Source organism: Zea mays, chromosome 2, assembly GCF_902167145.1.
Source record: "Zea mays cultivar B73 chromosome 2, Zm-B73-REFERENCE-NAM-5.0, whole genome shotgun sequence".
NCBI lineage: Eukaryota > Viridiplantae > Streptophyta > Magnoliopsida > Poales > Poaceae > Zea > Zea mays.
In genome coordinates this window covers 241013382-241031698 of record NC_050097.1, presented here as the reverse complement: position 1 = coordinate 241031698, position 18317 = coordinate 241013382, and the positions used below count along the sequence as shown (strand labels likewise).

General features: G+C 46.7%; 1 protein-coding gene and 1 long non-coding RNA gene across 2 annotated transcripts; one reads left to right on the top strand and one right to left on the bottom strand.

The window, feature by feature from the left end:
• Positions 1–9894: 9894 nt before the first annotated feature.
• On the bottom strand, positions 9895–10847 carry LOC109944635 (uncharacterized). Its single transcript, XR_002267770.2, has 2 exons — positions 10757–10847; positions 9895–10572 (listed from the first exon to the last, which is right to left on the bottom strand). It is a non-coding gene; the product is annotated as an uncharacterized lncRNA (long non-coding RNA).
• Positions 10848–12211: 1364 nt separating this feature from the next.
• On the top strand, positions 12212–17949 carry LOC100383331 (uncharacterized). Its single transcript, NM_001350036.1, has 2 exons — positions 12212–13579; positions 17415–17949. The coding sequence occupies exon 1, from the start codon at positions 12219–12221 to the stop codon at positions 13539–13541; it is 1323 nt and encodes a 440-aa protein (NP_001336965.1). The 5' UTR covers positions 12212–12218; the 3' UTR covers positions 13542–13579; positions 17415–17949.
• Positions 17950–18317: the final 368 nt, after the last annotated feature.

Genomic DNA, 18317 nt, shown 5'->3' with positions numbered 1-18317 from the left:
TCTCTATGGTGTTTGATATTGTCCATTAAAGTTGTAATATATAGCAATATCGGATAATGGAGCTATCTTCAATGTCGACCGTTTGATAAAATAATAGACCCAATAATATAGTCACAAAATCCAAAAGATAGGAATAGATTCCAGAAGATAGAAAAAATATCACAGAAGGTATATAGTTCTACTTACAAAGAACTTGTAGGATGCCAGTTGTACACAAATTCAAATGATTTCTTCATCATCAATAATTTAAAGAAAATCTAGCTATAGAGAAATGTACACAAACATGTCTTTTTGGAGATGACGTATCCAAAGTTGAAGATAACATGCATATACTATATCAAATATAAGTGTATATAGTATGTTTATATATTAATATAATCTTTTTGTACCAAAAAAGCCACCAAGTATCGTGTAGGGCATCATTAAGGAACAATACCTATGGAATACAGATTATATGGTACCTATGCAAATTCCGTGTCATGATTTCATAGAAGTCTTCGCCAGCAGCACACATGTGAAGAAACATTGACAGTTTTACTACTTCAGCCAACTCAAATTGTTTCTCAAAGTATCTAAATCAAAATAAATCACTCAAATGAATAGATTAAATGCTAATGTTTTTGCATAAGAGAACAAGATTGTATACTTCCCTTGTACATCTGCCAGATAGAACTGAAGTTTATCATAATCCGCACCACATTCACCAACAACAACGACCTGTAGAACCTGGAATTCGATCATGTAAGATTGTTAGTGTTTTCCTTGGGGTTGTAGAGAGTGGGAACTGAAATAACCACTGAGTGTCTCACTACAAAAACATCATATCTTCATATTTCAAAACTTAAACACCAGTTCAAATATAAGTGCATGCCCTTTTGTTGAAACTGTGGGTTGACAAGTAAATCATTGCACACTACTTCACAAGCATAGATCGGGGTAATGGTGTGTTTGCACCTGCCCTCTTGAACTATATTTCATTATTGTTTCTATTTCTCAAATAGGCATAATTGTTCATCATTTGCATTAAGAAGTAAACATTGTAGATTACAAATGCACCCAAGTAAATCTAGCTTGGTGCAAACACACCATTACCCCGATCTATGCTTGCGAAGTAAACATTGTAATGCCAATATCCAATCTATTTCTCTAAAGGAACTACTTGTCGACCTTCTTCATCCCACCTAAGCTCAATTTGAATTGCATCCTAATCTATTCAAAAATGTAATATATACGAAATGGTAACAATTGAATTAAAACTAAGAAACTAAGTTATAGACAACCAATATGATGATAGGAGTTGATTTGGGACCACACGAAGAGAGGGCGACCGGAGAAAGGGGCGGCGACACTTAAAGGGGCGCCGAAGGTGTGGTCAGGTCGACCACAAGCGAATGGGGATGGTGGAGGCTGGGGCGGCGATGGAGACAGAGGTCCAGCGGCCTCCGAAGATATCGAGGTCCGGCGGGAACAGGGACTCGACGGCGAGGTCGGGAGGAGGAGCGCGACGCGAGGGCCTGCTGCTGCGCCACCATCTTTGCCTCCGATGTCGCCGTTGTCGTCATGGAGCATATAATATCACGATAACTATATATAAATGTGTTATACTGTTACGAGAAAATGTTTCATAATCTATTTGTGATTAACCATACATAAATTTTGTTATTTTAATCTAGCTATTTTACCACTACATTGCAACAAGTATCATGCAAACTTCTATATACGATATTAGAGTGCTCGTGTGTTAGGTCACAACATAAATTATTCAATGAAATATTAGTGCACAACGATCACATAAAACTGAACAATACATATATTATCATCAACCTCAGTAAAATCTTTGCCAACAACCAATACTGAACCAAGGTTGATGGAGGTTTGCGTCATATTCATCACCCTTTTGATTATTAATAGCACAATACACGTGCGTTACAGTGTCACACAATCATATTTCATACATATAAAAAATAATTTTTTATGTGTGTAACTAATACAGCTGGAATGATTCTAGACAAGCAATTTTTATGTGTTCTGTAGCAAAGGATTGGATCATGTCACTTTAATTCAAATCAAATTTTGTGGTCATCGGAGATTGTAATTACTAAATCCCTAAGCATAAAACCATGTCCAGCTTTGTACATGCATCCATGAATCAAGTACATTAATGCATCCATGAATCAAGTACATCAGTTGCGTATAGTAAAATATAATTTAAATAAATTGTTTAAAAGCAATTTTTAGGTCATCGGAGTGCTAGCCATGGTAGAGTCACTGCAAACAAAAAAATTGTATGTTTTAGATGTAGACTCACTGCAAACAAATCGAATTTTAGATATAGATATAGACTCACTGCAAACAAAATAAATACATCACACTAAAACCAAATCACTCAACCTATCCCTCATAATAAAGCAGATCACTCAGCCTATCTCATTTTGTGGACCACACTGAGTAAACACAAAGTAGATCTGCTTTTAGTGTTTACTCAGCCTATTCTTTTCTGTAGATCACTCATAAGAAACTAATAAAAACTCATAAGAAAGAAAATCTACAATAGCATACAGTATCTTGAAATCATCACAAAGTAAACCAATCAGCCTATCACGTTCCCATGTGTTTACTCGTTCTATCCCAAAAGCACATCACTCATAAAGTAGTAGCATTCTTTAGCAATCACAAAGCAATAGCATTCTGCAATAATCATCACTCACAAAGCGGTAGCATTTTTTTCATTGTAACCTACACCTGTCTGAGTAAAATTATGCCAAATAAATGATCACGCAGTAAAATATAGATACTGAACACTTGTGCAAGCCATTGTTTCAGTATTGTAACTTGTAAGAGGCTTTCAACATGTTGTAATGGGTTACATACATGAGACTCTAGTTTGGATAGGACAATCAATGGCAGATCATTGACTGAACTAACCACACATGTATGTGATTTGGAAAAAAAACTTTCTGTTCTTTTGTAAACAAGCAGCTTAACATATCATGGAAACAACAATCGTAAGCAAAAAAAATCTCATGCACTACCACTTAGATGATTGTTCAGAAAAGACGTTGTACTACCATGAAAAAATTGCACACATTTTTAGCTGAATACACACGCTTTAGCTCCGATAATTTATGTTCTACTGGTAAAGAATCTCTACTGAGGTTTGAAGCAGCCTATGCATTTGTAGCTACAGAAGAGGCTTAAATTGCATAAGTAGGAGAGAAAGGGGGCAGTAGTAGAGAGTAATAGGCTTAAATTACACATGATTGTAAATAGCAATTCAATCAACTCATCACTTACCAATTAATTGAGCAAAACAAATGGACATATTTGTTCTGGTGATAGTGATTTGCCTGGAGGTAACATGTTTATCCTGATCATGTAATAAAACAAGTAAATCATGAGCTGTGGCATAGATTTAGATTAGCTATTCAGAATAAGCAGGAATTAGTGACAACCAAATTACCAAAATTCAAGTGCAACTACGATTTTACAAAAAAATATTACATTATTACTTCCAAGCGTTTTCAGAATCCCAAGCCATGTTGGTCAAGTAGAAGACCAAAACAACATGAAAGATGAAAAGAAAAGAAATCTTTTAATCTCCATACCACTTGATGTCCAGCACGCTTCATAGTTATCTATTATGATAAATGTCCTTTTCCAGAATACAATGGATAGAATAGCATGTGCCTGCACTCTATTAACTGACATGAGTATGCAGTTATTTTAGATTTTCCAAAGGAATGTCATATCGGAAGTGGGCAGCTGCAAAGCATGGTCGAAGAGGAGGTCTTTTCAGTCACTAGCTGCAGACGAGGCAACGATGTAGAAGCATCACGAGGGCCACGCCGGAGATGGAGAGCTTGGCCACCGGTGATGTGGCGGCGCTGTCGCCGAGGGCCATCAGATTCGAGGAGATGGTGGACTCATCTACTGCCGGAGATGTAGGCGAAGAGCAATGGCTCGATGAAGAGGGTGATGCGACGTTGAGGGCGGAGGCAGACGAGTGTGAGGCCCACCACAGTTGTGACCCCCCGACGGTGACGGCAGTGTTCCAGCGGCGTGGGGGCGACGAGGAGGCCTGCGACCACGCACTCGACGTAGCCCCACACCCACATCGGGCGCAGATCCACGATCTCGGGTGGGGGTATGGGACCTGAGGGAGGGAGCTCTGCGGCGATCTCGGCTTGGAGAGGACGTCTGCGACCAGGGGGAGGAGGCTTGGGGTCGTCTCGTCGGGGAGGGGGTTTCTTTACTCTCAACCAACCGGGCGCGAGGGCCTGCTGCCCGCCGGGGTTACGGCGCGACCGCGTGGGTCGGGACCGCGCGTGGGCAGATCAAGCGAGGTCGAGGTCAAGCGAGGTCGGATCACGATGGGTGCGGCGGGAGCAGGTAGATCAAGCGAGGTCGAAGTCGAGGTCGAGGGCGGCGCCGAGGCAGGGAGGACGGGCGAGGAAGAGCCGAGCGGGAGCGAGGGCGGGCGCCCATGCGTGAGCAGTGGGGGATCCAGAGAAGCTGGCATGGATGGCGTCGGATGGTTGAGGAGTATTGCGGTGCGTGCAGCGGAGGATGCGGGGTAAGCCGAGACAGGCGTCAGGGGCGGGCGGGTGGGATGTGACAAGGCGTGCGAAGAGGAGAGGCATCACTTGCGCGCGGAGGGGAGGGGAGGCGGGGGTGGTCTACAATAGGCTCTTAATAGTTAAAAGTTTGGATAGGACAATCAATGGCAGATCATTGACTGAACTAACCACACATGTATGTGATTTGGAAAAAAAACTTTCTGTTCTTTTGTAAACAAGCAGCTTAACATATCATGGAAACAACAATCGTAAGCAAAAAAAATCTCATGCACTACCACTTAGATGATTGTTCAGAAAAGACGTTGTACTACCATGAAAAAATTGCACACATTTTTAGCTGAATACACACGCTTTAGCTCCGATAATTTATGTTCTACTGGTAAAGAATCTCTACTGAGGTTTGAAGCAGCCTATGCATTTGTAGCTACAGAAGAGGCTTAAATTGCATAAGTAGGAGAGAAAGGGGGCAGTAGTAGAGAGTAATAGGCTTAAATTACACATGATTGTAAATAGCAATTCAATCAACTCATCACTTACCAATTAATTGAGCAAAACAAATGGACATATTTGTTCTGGTGATAGTGATTTGCCTGGAGGTAACATGTTTATCCTGATCATGTAATAAAACAAGTAAATCATGAGTTGTGGCATAGATTTAGATTAGCTATTCAGAATAAGCAGGAATTAGTGACAACCAAATTACCAAAATTCAAGTGCAACTACGATTTTACAAAAAAATATTACATTATTACTTCCAAGCGTTTTCAGAATCCCAAGCCATGTTGGTCAAGTAGAAGACCAAAACAACATGAAAGATGAAAAGAAAAGAAATCTTTTAATCTCCATACCACTTGATGTCCAGCACGCTTCATAGTTATCTATTATGATAAATGTCCTTTTCCAGAATACAATGGATAGAATAGCATGTGCCTGCACTCTATTAACTGACATGAGTATGCAGTTATTTTAGATTTTCCAAAGGAATGTCATATCAGAAGTGGGCAGCTGCAAAGCATGGTCGAAGAGGAGGTCTTTTCAGTCACTGGCTGCAGACGAGGCAACGATGTAGAAGCATCACGAGGGCCACGCCGGAGATGGAGAGCTTGGCCACCGGTGATGTGGCGGCGCTGTCGCCGAGGGCCATCAGATTCGAGGAGATGGTGGACTCATCTACTGCCGGAGATGTAGGCGAAGAGCAATGGCTCGATGAAGAGGGTGATGCGACGTTGAGGGCGGAGGCAGACGAGTGTGAGGCCCACCACAGTTGTGACCCCCCGACGGTGACGGCAGTGTTCCAGCGGCGTGGGGGCGACGAGGAGGCCTGCGACCACGCACTCGACGTAGCCCCACACCCACATCGGGCGCAGATCCACGATCTCGGGTGGGGGTATGGGACCTGAGGGAGGGAGCTCTGCGGCGATCTCGGCTTGGAGAGGACGTCTGCGACCAGGGGGAGGAGGCTTGGGGTCGTCTCGTCGGGGAGGGGGTTTCTTTACTCTCAACCAACCGGGCGCGAGGGCCTGCTGCCCGCCGGGGTTACGGCGCGACCGCGTGGGTCGGGACCGCGCGTGGGCAGATCAAGCGAGGTCGAGGTCAAGCGAGGTCGGATCACGATGGGTGCGGCGGGAGCAGGTAGATCAAGCGAGGTCGAAGTCGAGGTCGAGGGCGGCGCCGAGGCAGGGAGGACGGGCGAGGAAGAGCCGAGCGGGAGCGAGGGCGGGCGCCCATGCGTGAGCAGTGGGGGATCCAGAGAAGCTGGCATGGATGGCGTCGGATGGTTGAGGAGTATTGCGGTGCGTGCAGCGGAGGATGCGGGGTAAGCCGAGACAGGCGTCAGGGGCGGGTGGGTGGGATGTGACAAGGCGTGCGAAGAGGAGAGGCATCACTTGCGCGCGGAGGGGAGGGGAGGCGGGGGTGGTCTACAATAGGCTCTTAATAGTTAAAAGTTTGGATAGGACAATCAATGGCAGATCATTGACTGAACTAACCACACATGTATGTGATTTGGAAAAAAAACTTTCTGTTCTTTTGTAAACAAGCAGCTTAACATATCATGGAAACAACAATCGTAAGCAAAAAAAAAATCTCATGCACTACCACTTAGATGATTGTTCAGAAAAGACGTTGTACTACCATGAAAAAATTGCACACATTTTTAGCTGAATACACACGCTTTAGCTCCGATAATTTATGTTCTACTGGTAAAGAATCTCTACTGAGGTTTGAAGCAGCCTATGCATTTGTAGCTACAGAAGAGGCTTAAATTGCATAAGTAGGAGAGAAAGGGGGCAGTAGTAGAGAGTAATAGGCTTAAATTACACATGATTGTAAATAGCAATTCAATCAACTCATCACTTACCAATTAATTGAGCAAAACAAATGGACATATTTGTTCTGGTGATAGTGATTTGCCTGGAGGTAACATGTTTATCCTGATCATGTAATAAAACAAGTAAATCATGAGCTGTGGCATAGATTTAGATTAGCTATTCAGAATAAGCAGGAATTAGTGACAACCAAATTACCAAAATTCAAGTGCAACTACGATTTTACAAAAAAATATTACATTATTACTTCCAAGCGTTTTCAGAATCCCAAGCCATGTTGGTCAAGTAGAAGACCAAAACAACATGAAAGATGAAAAGAAAAGAAATCTTTTAATCTCCATACCACTTGATGTCCAGCACGCTTCATAGTTATCTATTATGATAAATGTCCTTTTCCAGAATACAATGGATAGAATAGCATGTGCCTGCACTCTATTAACTGACATGAGTATGCAGTTATTTTAGATTTTCCAAAGGAATGTCATATCAGAAGTGGGCAGCTGCAAAGCATGGTCGAAGAGGAGGTCTTTTCAGTCACTGGCTGCAGACGAGGCAACGATGTAGAAGCATCACGAGGGCCACGCCGGAGATGGAGAGCTTGGCCACCGGTGATGTGGCGGCGCTGTCGCCGAGGGCCATCAGATTCGAGGAGATGGTGGACTCATCTACTGCCGGAGATGTAGGCGAAGAGCAATGGCTCGATGAAGAGGGTGATGCGACGTTGAGGGCGGAGGCAGACGAGTGTGAGGCCCACCACAGTTGTGACCCCCCGACGGTGACGGCAGTGTTCCAGCGGCGTGGGGGCGACGAGGAGGCCTGCGACCACGCACTCGACGTAGCCCCACACCCACATCGGGCGCAGATCCACGATCTCGGGTGGGGGTATGGGACCTGAGGGAGGGAGCTCTGCGGCGATCTCGGCTTGGAGAGGACGTCTGCGACCAGGGGGAGGAGGCTTGGGGTCGTCTCGTCGGGGAGGGGGTTTCTTTACTCTCAACCAACCGGGCGGGAGGGCCTGCTGCCCGCCGGGGTTACGGCGCGACCGCGTGGGTCGGGACCGCGCGTGGGCAGATCAAGCGAGGTCGAGGTCAAGCGAGGTCGGATCACGATGGGTGCGGCGGGAGCAGGTAGATCAAGCGAGGTCGAAGTCGAGGTCGAGGGCGGCGCCGAGGCAGGGAGGACGGGCGAGGAAGAGCCGAGCGGGAGCGAGGGCGGGCGCCCATGCGTGAGCAGTGGGGGATCCAGAGAAGCTGGCATGGATGGCGTCGGATGGTTGAGGAGTATTGCGGTGCGTGCAGCGGAGGATGCGGGGTAAGCCGAGACAGGCGTCAGGGGCGGGCGGGTGGGATGTGACAAGGCGTGCGAAGAGGAGAGGCATCACTTGCGCGTGGAGGGGAGGGGAGGCGGGGGTGGTCTACAATAGGCTCTTAATAGTTAGATAAGATCACAGAGCAAAAGTGATATTGTTACCTCTGTTTGGTTGCATGTAGTCGGTAATGCGTCACTACCTAGTCGATTAACGGACTGTTCCTCTGTAGCTGGGCGGCCTTGGCCCTTGAGTGTGTCGATCGAGACCTCACAGTCGAAGAAGCTCGAGAGCCGACGTTCCCTACGTGCGTCGTTGCTCATGGCCCCCACTTGGACTCCACCGCTAAGGCCTCCCAGACGCCGTCGCGAGCCACGTGGCCCCGCTTGCCATGATCGCTGCTGCTCGAATTGGAAGGAAATGAAGGGTGAAACCAGTATATTATACACACACACCAAGCGCAACTGGAGCCGGCCAATGCGCTATTCATGCACATTGGTTGCCTAGGATAAGTTGGACCGTGAGTTAGATTAGAAAAAAGTATAAAGATCTTTTTATGCGGAAGGTATGGCTATGAAAAACATATAAAGTGGTGTTTTAGAGTAGAGACGTAGCGACTCAAGGGATTCTGAATAAAAAAAATTGTTGTGTTTTGATCCTACTACAGGAATAGATTATAGGCGGTTGAAAAAAATGTCACACCAATTATCTCCAAACAGTAGAATGGATATAAGGCTATCTTCAGCGGTTATCCTATCTCAGCCTTTATCTCCTACTAGTAGCTTGCTCGCGCTTTGCGCGAGCGTTCTGACAATTGTTTATTTAAACAATCAATTGGATATGTAAACAGTAAGCAAAAATGGCATTGTATATTTATATAAGCAATATATAGGTCTATTTATATACATGGAAGCAGATACATAGTATGAAAATTGTGTTTAGGAATTTGCAAAGTTTTTTAGATAGATTCAGTGGATGTGGACCTGTGGTGAATATAACGTTTTGACTTGACGTGTTGTACTTATTTATTTTACAACAAAAAATATCTTTTCGTGTAAGTACTTACTTATGTAAAAAGAAAATATTGTCGTGTAGGATGAACAAATAGATGATGTGGCCTCTAATCTGGCCCATACTGGGGAAAACTTGATACAGGAGTTTTCTGGAAACATATGTCAATGATACAATATGTAATTGTTTGTGCAAAACATTTGCTTCGTTGGGACACACTAACTTTATTTAAACGACTGTGGTTGTAGTTCGATGATACACACTAACTTTGCTCACAACTAATAAAGTGATGTGGTCTTTTCATAATATTTCTTGAAAGTTCAAACCTTTTGTTTACATCACGTTTGACGGGACAAAATCGCCCCCACTTAGGAGAGATTACTATTCCCAGAAAATAACTTCTATGTAAATATATTTACTTCTCGTACTGTTTCAAAATCTAAGACGCTTGATTTTTATAGGTTCATAGTTTTGTTTGTGTGACTTTCATTAGCTGTCATCTGACAAAAATCACACTGATGCAATAACAAATTTCAATTGTATAGATGATGGAATACAGCTTGAGGAGTCGATTGATGCAACTGAAACAAAAACAAAGCAAAGTAATAGAAGGAAAATAGATGAGGGTGGGGTTGGGGGCACGCTGCCAGGTCCTTTGTTCAACTGAGTCAGCTAACATCATGAGTATATTTGCAGTACTGAAAAGTTGGAAGGTAGAAATGTAGGATCCAAAACAACATCCTTGCATCCGGACACCTGGTGACACACTACAAAAAAAGGTCACTATAACGTGGCAAATAAAATCAAGCATTGTGCGTGCTTTCTCGTATTGAATTGATCACTGACATGATCTGGAAATAACATCGCTGGCTCCTACTAACACCATCCATCATCAGATGTAACAGTGTCATGCGGCAGTGTGATTGAAGCTCCGGGAGTACTGTTCATTATGCAGTAGAGAGATACACAAACGCACATACACTAACTAAGAAAACACCTGTAAATCAGGATCACTAAAGCAATTACTTGCCTGTAACTAACCAGAAATCGGAAAAAGAATAAGAACGTTAGTAACAACTGGACAAAACAATCAAAGAATCGGAACTTTAGTTCTGCTTCCCCCGCTATTTCCAACCACTGATCCGAGGTGATCCGGCATTGGCATTGGCGTTGCTGAGACACGATCAGTGAGCCTGACATCAGCTCAGCCCCTCCCGCCAGGGCACTGGTCGATTAGCCGTGTGTTCTTCAACCCGGCCTTGATCAGGCACGGCGCGTACACCGGCGGCACCATGCAGTTGTGCATCAGGCAGAGCAGGGCCGTGGAGGGGAGCGACGAAAACGGTGATATCTGTGCAAGGATTAGAAATGCGGCAGCATCCGCTAGGGTTCGCGAAGGCAATGGAAAGCAGGGATGGGTCATCGGCACAGTGGAGCAGACGCGAGACTGCTCACCGAGTGTGAATCGTGGCAATGTCCGCAAGAAGCAAGCAAGCAAAAAAACCTCAGATCTAAAACATGAGGATGGCTCATACCTGTTCGAAGTAGCGCCTCAAAATGGAAGAAGCGAGAGGAGAAATGCTGGAGCAAGTGTCTCTTCGACATTATCTAGCTAGAAAACTCGAGACTTATTGAAAGCGGCCGGCCCGCTGGATAAGGAGGTAGGAAGGCTGCTCGTCGCCGTTGAGATACGATCGGACGACTGAAAAATAAAAAGATAACGTGGACACTTTGGTTGAAGAGCTTTGTGTCGTGCTTTAATAGATAGAAATTTCAAACTTTATTTTTGTGAACAATACAAATCCCATTTTACACGATCTGCTGTGGTGAGATTGAATAGTTGGATGCATAGAGATCTCCCCCAGCTAGACTTTCCACCGGTCCAGCCGTCTGTATGACTGTATCTCACTTCCATTATTCTCTCATCTTGTTCATGGTACTGTACGCATGTTTGATTGCATATATACTGCAGCCTACAAAAGCCGAGCCACGTACTAACGACGGCAGTCCGTAACAGTGCATACAATACAATAAGTACATACAGTGATGCGAACGCGATCGGTCGTCGCTCGGCTTTCTGAACGTGATCGGTCGTCGCCCGCAATTTGGCATGGGTGGTGGTGGTGGATGTGGACGGACGGGACGGACGGCCTCGAACGCCGGCGCCTCTCATGATGGGCGGAAATTCCCCCCGAGTGCCGACATCGCGTCACATCACATCCGCCGCCGCCGAGCCACGGCTGGACAGCGACGAGACGCGTCGCATCAGCCGTCAGATCAGGGAGGCGGCGAGCGGAACCCCGTCCGTCCCAAAGTAGTAGCCAGTGGGGGTCTCTCGTCTCGTGCCGCCGCCACCGTGCGCCGCTGGCCCTGACACTGTCACACTACTCACGGCAGCCGGCAGCCGGCAGCCATTGGCCATTGCCGAACCGGCAGAGGCGGCAGCAGGCCACGCCGTCCCTTCGCTCGTGCCACCTCGCCTCGTGCCGCGCACCTACTACTGCGCTGCCCAGCAGGCAGCAGCTCCCCTTTATCCTCCGCCCCCGTCCTCATAAAATCTCGCTTCTCGCTTCTCGCCTGTCAGTCATCACTAGTCACCACCCACCACCACCATCGCTGGCGGCAGTCAGTCTCAGTCAGGCAGCCACTCCCTCCCTCCCTCCATCCATCACGCTCCCCCAGACCTTCGCCTCCCGACTCCGCGCGCCGCCTGCCGAACCACAGGTCCGATCGCCCGCGCCCCGCCGCCCTCGCCGCTCCAGATCTGGCGACGACGGACCGCACCGCACCGCCTCGCCGATCGCTTGCTCGCTCTCGTCGCGTCCCGCGCGCGCCCTCATTCTCACTGCCACGACTTCCTACCCGCTAGCGCCGCCGCCGAGCGCGCGGCCTCGGAATTACGCCCGTCCTAGTGGGAAGCCGCCGCCGCGAGCGGCAACGGCAATGCGGGGCGCGCCGGCCGGGTGCGCGTGGTAGGGGTCCGCGGCCGCCGCGACGATGGAGGTGGAGGCCATGGGCGGCGCCGGGGGCAAGCGGGGCAGGGCCAAGGGCGCGGGCGCGGGCGCGGGCGCCGAGCCGGAGCCGAAGCGACGCGCGATGGCGGTGGCCGTGCAGCCGCCCGCCGCCGCGCCGTGGGCGCAGCAGCACCCGGCCTCGCGGATCTACCGCGTCTCCCGGGCCTCCGGCGGCAAGGACCGCCACAGCAAGGTGTACACGGCCAAGGGCATCAGGGACCGCCGCGTCCGCCTCTCCGTTGCCACCGCCATCCAGTTCTACGACCTGCAGGACCGCCTCGGCTACGACCAGCCCAGCAAGGCCATCGAGTGGCTCATCAGGGCCGCTGCCGAGGCCATCGACAAGCTCCCCTCGCTCGACGCCGCCGCGGGCTTCCCCGCGCACCCGGCCTCCGCCAAGGACCACGCCCCGCCTGTCGGTGACGACGACGACCACCACCACCAGCAGCAGCAGCAGCTCACGAGGTCCGGATGCAGCAGCACGTCCGAGACCAGCAAGGGCTCCGTCCTCTCCCTCTCCCGCTCCGAGAGCCGGGTCAAGGCGCGGGAGCGCGCAAGGGAGCGGAACACCGTTGCCAGGGACAAGGACCCCGCCGCCAACGACACCACCGCCACCACCTCGGCGCAGGCGGCGTCCTTCACCGAGCTGCTTACGGGGATGGCCGCGGCCAGCGCCGCCCCCGCTCAACACAAGCACCAGCTGCGGCAGTCGTCGGTGTCCTGGCAGCCGACGATTGTCTCCGCCACCACCGACTACATCGGGTTCGCGCAGCCCCGGAAGGGCGGGGGGCACGCGATGGCGCACGCCTTCGCCTCCCCCGCTCCTCACCTCGGCAACATTGCGTCCATCGCCATGGCCCCAGCGCAGCACTTCGGCTTGGCCAGTGGTGCCGTCACCGTCGCCTCCGGGGGCGGCGGCGAGCCGCACGCCGAGATGACGCACTTCTCGTTCTTGCAGGACCATTTCATGCCCGTCCACGCGGCACCGGCGCCGGCCCCGGCGTCGGCTCCCGCCGGAGAATACAACCTCGACTTCTCCATGTCCTCGGGTCTTATGGGTGTCAACACTAGGGGGGCCCTTCAGTCCAATTCGCAGCCGCATATCTCCGGCCACCATCACCAGCAGCAGCAGCTCCAGAGGCTGTCTACTCCACTGGACGCTCCCAACATACCCTTCCTGTACAGCTCTGCCGCCGCTGCAGCTGCGGCGGTCACCACGCCCACCACGGCCGACGGCCAGTTCGCCGCGTTCCAGCTCTGGAACGGGTTCCAGCACGCAGACATGAAGGAGAAGGGCAAGCACTGATCGACACCTGCCCAGCGCAGTGCGCTGCTATCTGGATGGTAAGCTCATCAACTCTCGACCTTTCTTTGCTTTTTGGATGCTTGTGTGCTGGGGGCCTTAATTTAAGGCGAGGTGCCTGCCATTTGGAAATTTGATATGATTATCGCTCCCTTTTGGTGGAACTCGAGGTGCCTTGTGTCCCCAAATCCCATAAAACTCTCGCCTGGTTCTTGGCAATTGACGAGTGTCAAGGCTTTAGTGGGAGCATTCGGCCCAGCTTTACAAATTAGAACAGGTGTCGTTTCGCTACTCACTGGAGAGGGATCTGGTTTGGTGTTCTGTTCCACCCATCAGCTATTTCACAGGAGACAGGCCAATCACATGGTTTCTATTTGCCCGGCACTGGATTTTTAATGCCTTAATTTGTAGTAAGCCTAGGCTACGTTGTAGTAGTATTGCATGACAAGGACCTCTTGTACTATGAATCTATGATCAAATGCAAAAAAAACAGGAGACACTGTATAATGAAAAATATTTACCTGTTCCTTCACTATGTTTGTCCGAAGCAGTGCAAGGTCTGAGTAAATATGCATCAAAAGTTAGCTAAAAGTGAACTCCAACTCATGTTGTAAAATGCTATGATTTTTCTTTTTGAAAGGGAAGAACATGTTTGGTCTTTGGGCAAAGTTGAGATTTCCAATCAAATAAGCTAAAATAGGTATGTCACTTGTTGAAAGGGAAGAACTTGTTTTGTTAAACCACACAATTTACCTGTGCCACTGCAAACATTCCAATCAAATAGGTATGTCACTTGTTGCCCCCGGGGAAAATGTATTTCAAATAGATAGTTTAATATTTACCTCAAAAAGTCATGTTATTATTTGAGAGGTTACAGTATATTTGTTTTTTCTCTTAGTATCTGTAAAATGCCAATCACAATCTTCTGTTACATCATAAATCTCACTTATTTACCAACTTCAAGAGAGAACAGAGCTAAAATTTTTCTGGCTCAAACTTGAATGACATAATGTGACCATGTTAAGATTACAGGGTCAAAAGTGTAGATTTGGTGCTTGCTAAAGAATACATCATTTCATATCCCTAGTGAAGCATTTTATTTCTCATCAGATCGCTTTTGGTACATGGCTGTTGGAGTTTCATCTACCACTCGAAGTTTAGAAATCATTGGCTAAGTCTTTGTCCTCAATAATAGAGATGGACCACAAGTGGCATGTGCAATTTATGACCTGAATTTCTGATTGACTGTTGTATCAACAGTAATAAGTGGGGATGGTAAGTTGTTTCCGGTGAAAACAAATCAACAATATCCCCTTACACGTTTTGTGTCCTGAAAACAAACCAAGATTGTCAACACATATATTAGGAAAAATTTCCCTTATACATTTATTGATGTTCTGGAAAACAAGGTATTGTTGTGTTAGTCTTGTCTTGGGAGTATGCTTATATAACTCTGGTTTATTTGCTCAAGAAAATGACATAGAGATAAAAAGCGCTAGGCTAGGCACTAGGTGGTTATTAGACTCTAGGTCAGATGATGGCATCAAAAGGCTAGGCATGTATCTTTATTGTAACAGTCTTCTAACAAAACAAGGCACTTGTCTCCCTAGAAGGAGGATGAGCAGTTCACCATGGTCTTCTCTCACTATTGTCAAGACTTGATTGCCATAAAGTATTTTCTGGGTGAACTGCCTATGGTGGTCTTTAGTTATGAAACTAGCATGAATTATGTATGAACCATGATTGTTATATTGCATATTGAAAGATCTTTTATATGGTGTATTCTGTATTTTCAACAAACCATGACTTGTAGCCCCAATTACAAATACGTGAGTATTCTTTATTTTTTAGCTAGCAAGTTCATAAAGTAGTTCAAAAATGTTCAAAATGACTAGTTTTTCTTTACTAGATAGGTTTTTCGAAAATTAAGAGACAAGGACAATTGCTTTGTGTTCTTATGTCTGACAAGAAAAGCATATAAATAATACAATAGCAAAAGGGTTGGTCTGTTGCACAATATTACTTTCTGCTGCACCTAAGAGCATCTTCAATAGATTACTTATCTCATCCGTCATCCCCAATACCAAAAATTGCAATTAAATGAATTGTGGTTGTTCCAAGGAATTACTCTTTCTATCCCTAATATCTGAAAGTTTTAAGTAATTACTCAAAATCCAACCCCTCTCCCTTAAATGTTGGAGATGCAACCCTCTCCCATATCCACTTACAAAGGAGAAGAAGAAAAAGCTACACGACCAATAATAGGATGTCACCTAAATAGATTTAGGAGATGGAGGATATGTAATCAGTTGGAGACGCTCTAACAGTTATTAGTAGTTAGTATTATAGTTGTGTCAATACTTTCTTTTTTAGAAAAGTTAATAATGTGTCTGTGGTTTGCATTGATAAAATATAATTGGCGCAGTGGTGAGATATGTCTCACCGAATCACCAGGTCCAAATTCGAAGTAGCCTCAACACATTTACAGAAAAAGACTTGCATCGGTTTATCGCTTCCCCGTACACTCATGTGGGAGCCTCTGACATTGTGTCTGTTGTACTTGTACCCCTTTATTCATATATGATCATCATTTTTCTTATTTTTCTGATATGAGGATGTCCTTGTCAAAACTCAAGACTATAATTTTAAATTTCTAGAACTATTTTTGATAGTTGTTGTTTTCAGTTATGTAGTGCTCTACTTACTGCACCTATTGAGATATTTAATAGAGAAATTAAATAAAGGATACTGCTACGATAGTTATGCTATCATGAATAGGTTCAATTAATCTTGTTGGTATCCACTTATAATAGCAGAACCTTTATATCTTAGATATGCTTCTCTTTAATGATGCCATTGAGATTCTAAAGTATGCTTATTTCTGGAAAGCTTTGAAGGGGAGACTTTATTATGATGCAAAGCTAAGCATTTAAATAGTAAAATTATCCTACATATAGGCTTGTTATAACATACGATTTACTTGCTACATATAGTCTCTGCCTCAAGGTACTGTGCTTTACTACGCTCTGTATTACTGAAATTTATCTACATGATTGATAGTATATAAAGCTACCGGGAATTGTACCCCATTGTGTCAAAATATTGATCCTGGAGTCAAGTCACCGTTGGCTATTTGAACCTGCTATTGCATGCACCTCAAGGAAGGGATTGGTGTGCTCTTGGTTTTTATTCAGCAGCGAAATTAAGCTTGAGAAGGGGCAGGTACAATGGTGGGGGTTATCTCACTGAATCACCATGTTGCGGGTTTGAAGCAGCCTCCGTATTTCCGGGGAAAGGCTTGCCTCGGTTTATCCTTTTCGAATACCCTACTTGTTATGCGCAAGCTGTTGGGATTTTTTTTTTTGTGGGTTGAAATTAAGCCTGGTTTGACATGCTAACAGAATCTTCTTGGGGGGGAGGGTTGGCCAAGTGAGGATATATTTGACATGATACTGTGATTAACCTTAAGAAAGGGCTTCAGTGACCTTCTCTAAAATGAACTGGAATGGGGAAAAAAAGTGCTCTACTGAAACGGAGCACTGAAGCTCTGGCTCTGGCTCCTGCTGGTCTAAAAAGAACCACAGGAAAGAGGGTCACTGAAGTTGAGGAGCCGTTGCACCCAGGAGCCTTGGACCTGACTGTCTGCCCATAGCTTCTGTTTTGAACTGAAAACTAGAAACCGTATACATGAAGTGTCATAGCTCAACCTATCCTGTTTGTCTGTATTGCAGCTTTGAGTAGCAGGAACGTCGTATGCATAATACATTATTGTTGGTTGATAATAATAGCTCACATGAACTGAAGCAGTGAACACACGGCGTATTTTCCTTCATTTTTCGCCCCCTGACCGAAACCACCATTGTTGGCATTTTACAGGACGTGGAAACTGGAAAGGCGTCAAATAATCGCAGCCTGTCCCTACAAAGCACCATCCATTATTGCCTGAAGCTGCTGCCATGATTGCAGTGGGGATGGTTCCTCCCCCCGAATTCTTGGAAGTAGATCATCCTTATTTCAGGCTATCACACTGAAGAACCTCGTCGTCCTTACTCTGGCAAATAACCTTCCGCACTTCTTTTTCTGCCTGCTGCTGTACTCATTTCCTGGAGGCGAGGTTTTCGGGGGCATGATTTGCCAGACCAGAGCGCCCCCGTCAGAGATCTACTGTGATCATTCCCACTCGAAAACTTTGCCGGTGGATGGGTTCGGTTTGGCCCCCTTGATCGGCTCTCTCTCGAGCTTTAGTGATCAGTTAGTTAGTTCTTATATCCCTGCCATTTGTATGGTTCTCGGTTGTGTGTTGCACGAGGAGTGGGAGGACTCCAGTGCATGACGTGTGTGTGCAAGTTTGTGCCCCTGTTGTGTACTACTGGCATAGTGAGAGTTCTCCTCGTATGTAAATTTTATTTTTATTGTTTTGCAGTGGTTATCTCGTGTTGCTCCCTGATTTGCGAAAAGGCTTGCACAACTCGTGGTCGGTACGTACATGCTGGCTATACTATATTGTATTTATACTGAAGAAGAGTTGGGTGTTTAGCACCCAGGCGTGGTTCATGTACTGAAGAGCAAAGGCGATGAAAAGGCGTAGAGTGACTCAAGCGCCTTTCTTCGCCGGCGACGCGTAGCCGTCCTCATCCAGTTCTCGTGCACGTTCCACGTACGGGTACCAGCAGCATGGATGCTTTGATCTCGACGCCAAGTGCCCGTTCCCGGGCTTGACGCGTAGGGGTGAGGAAGATGCAAGCAAGGAAAGGAAATCCTCCCAGTCCCAGACGTCAC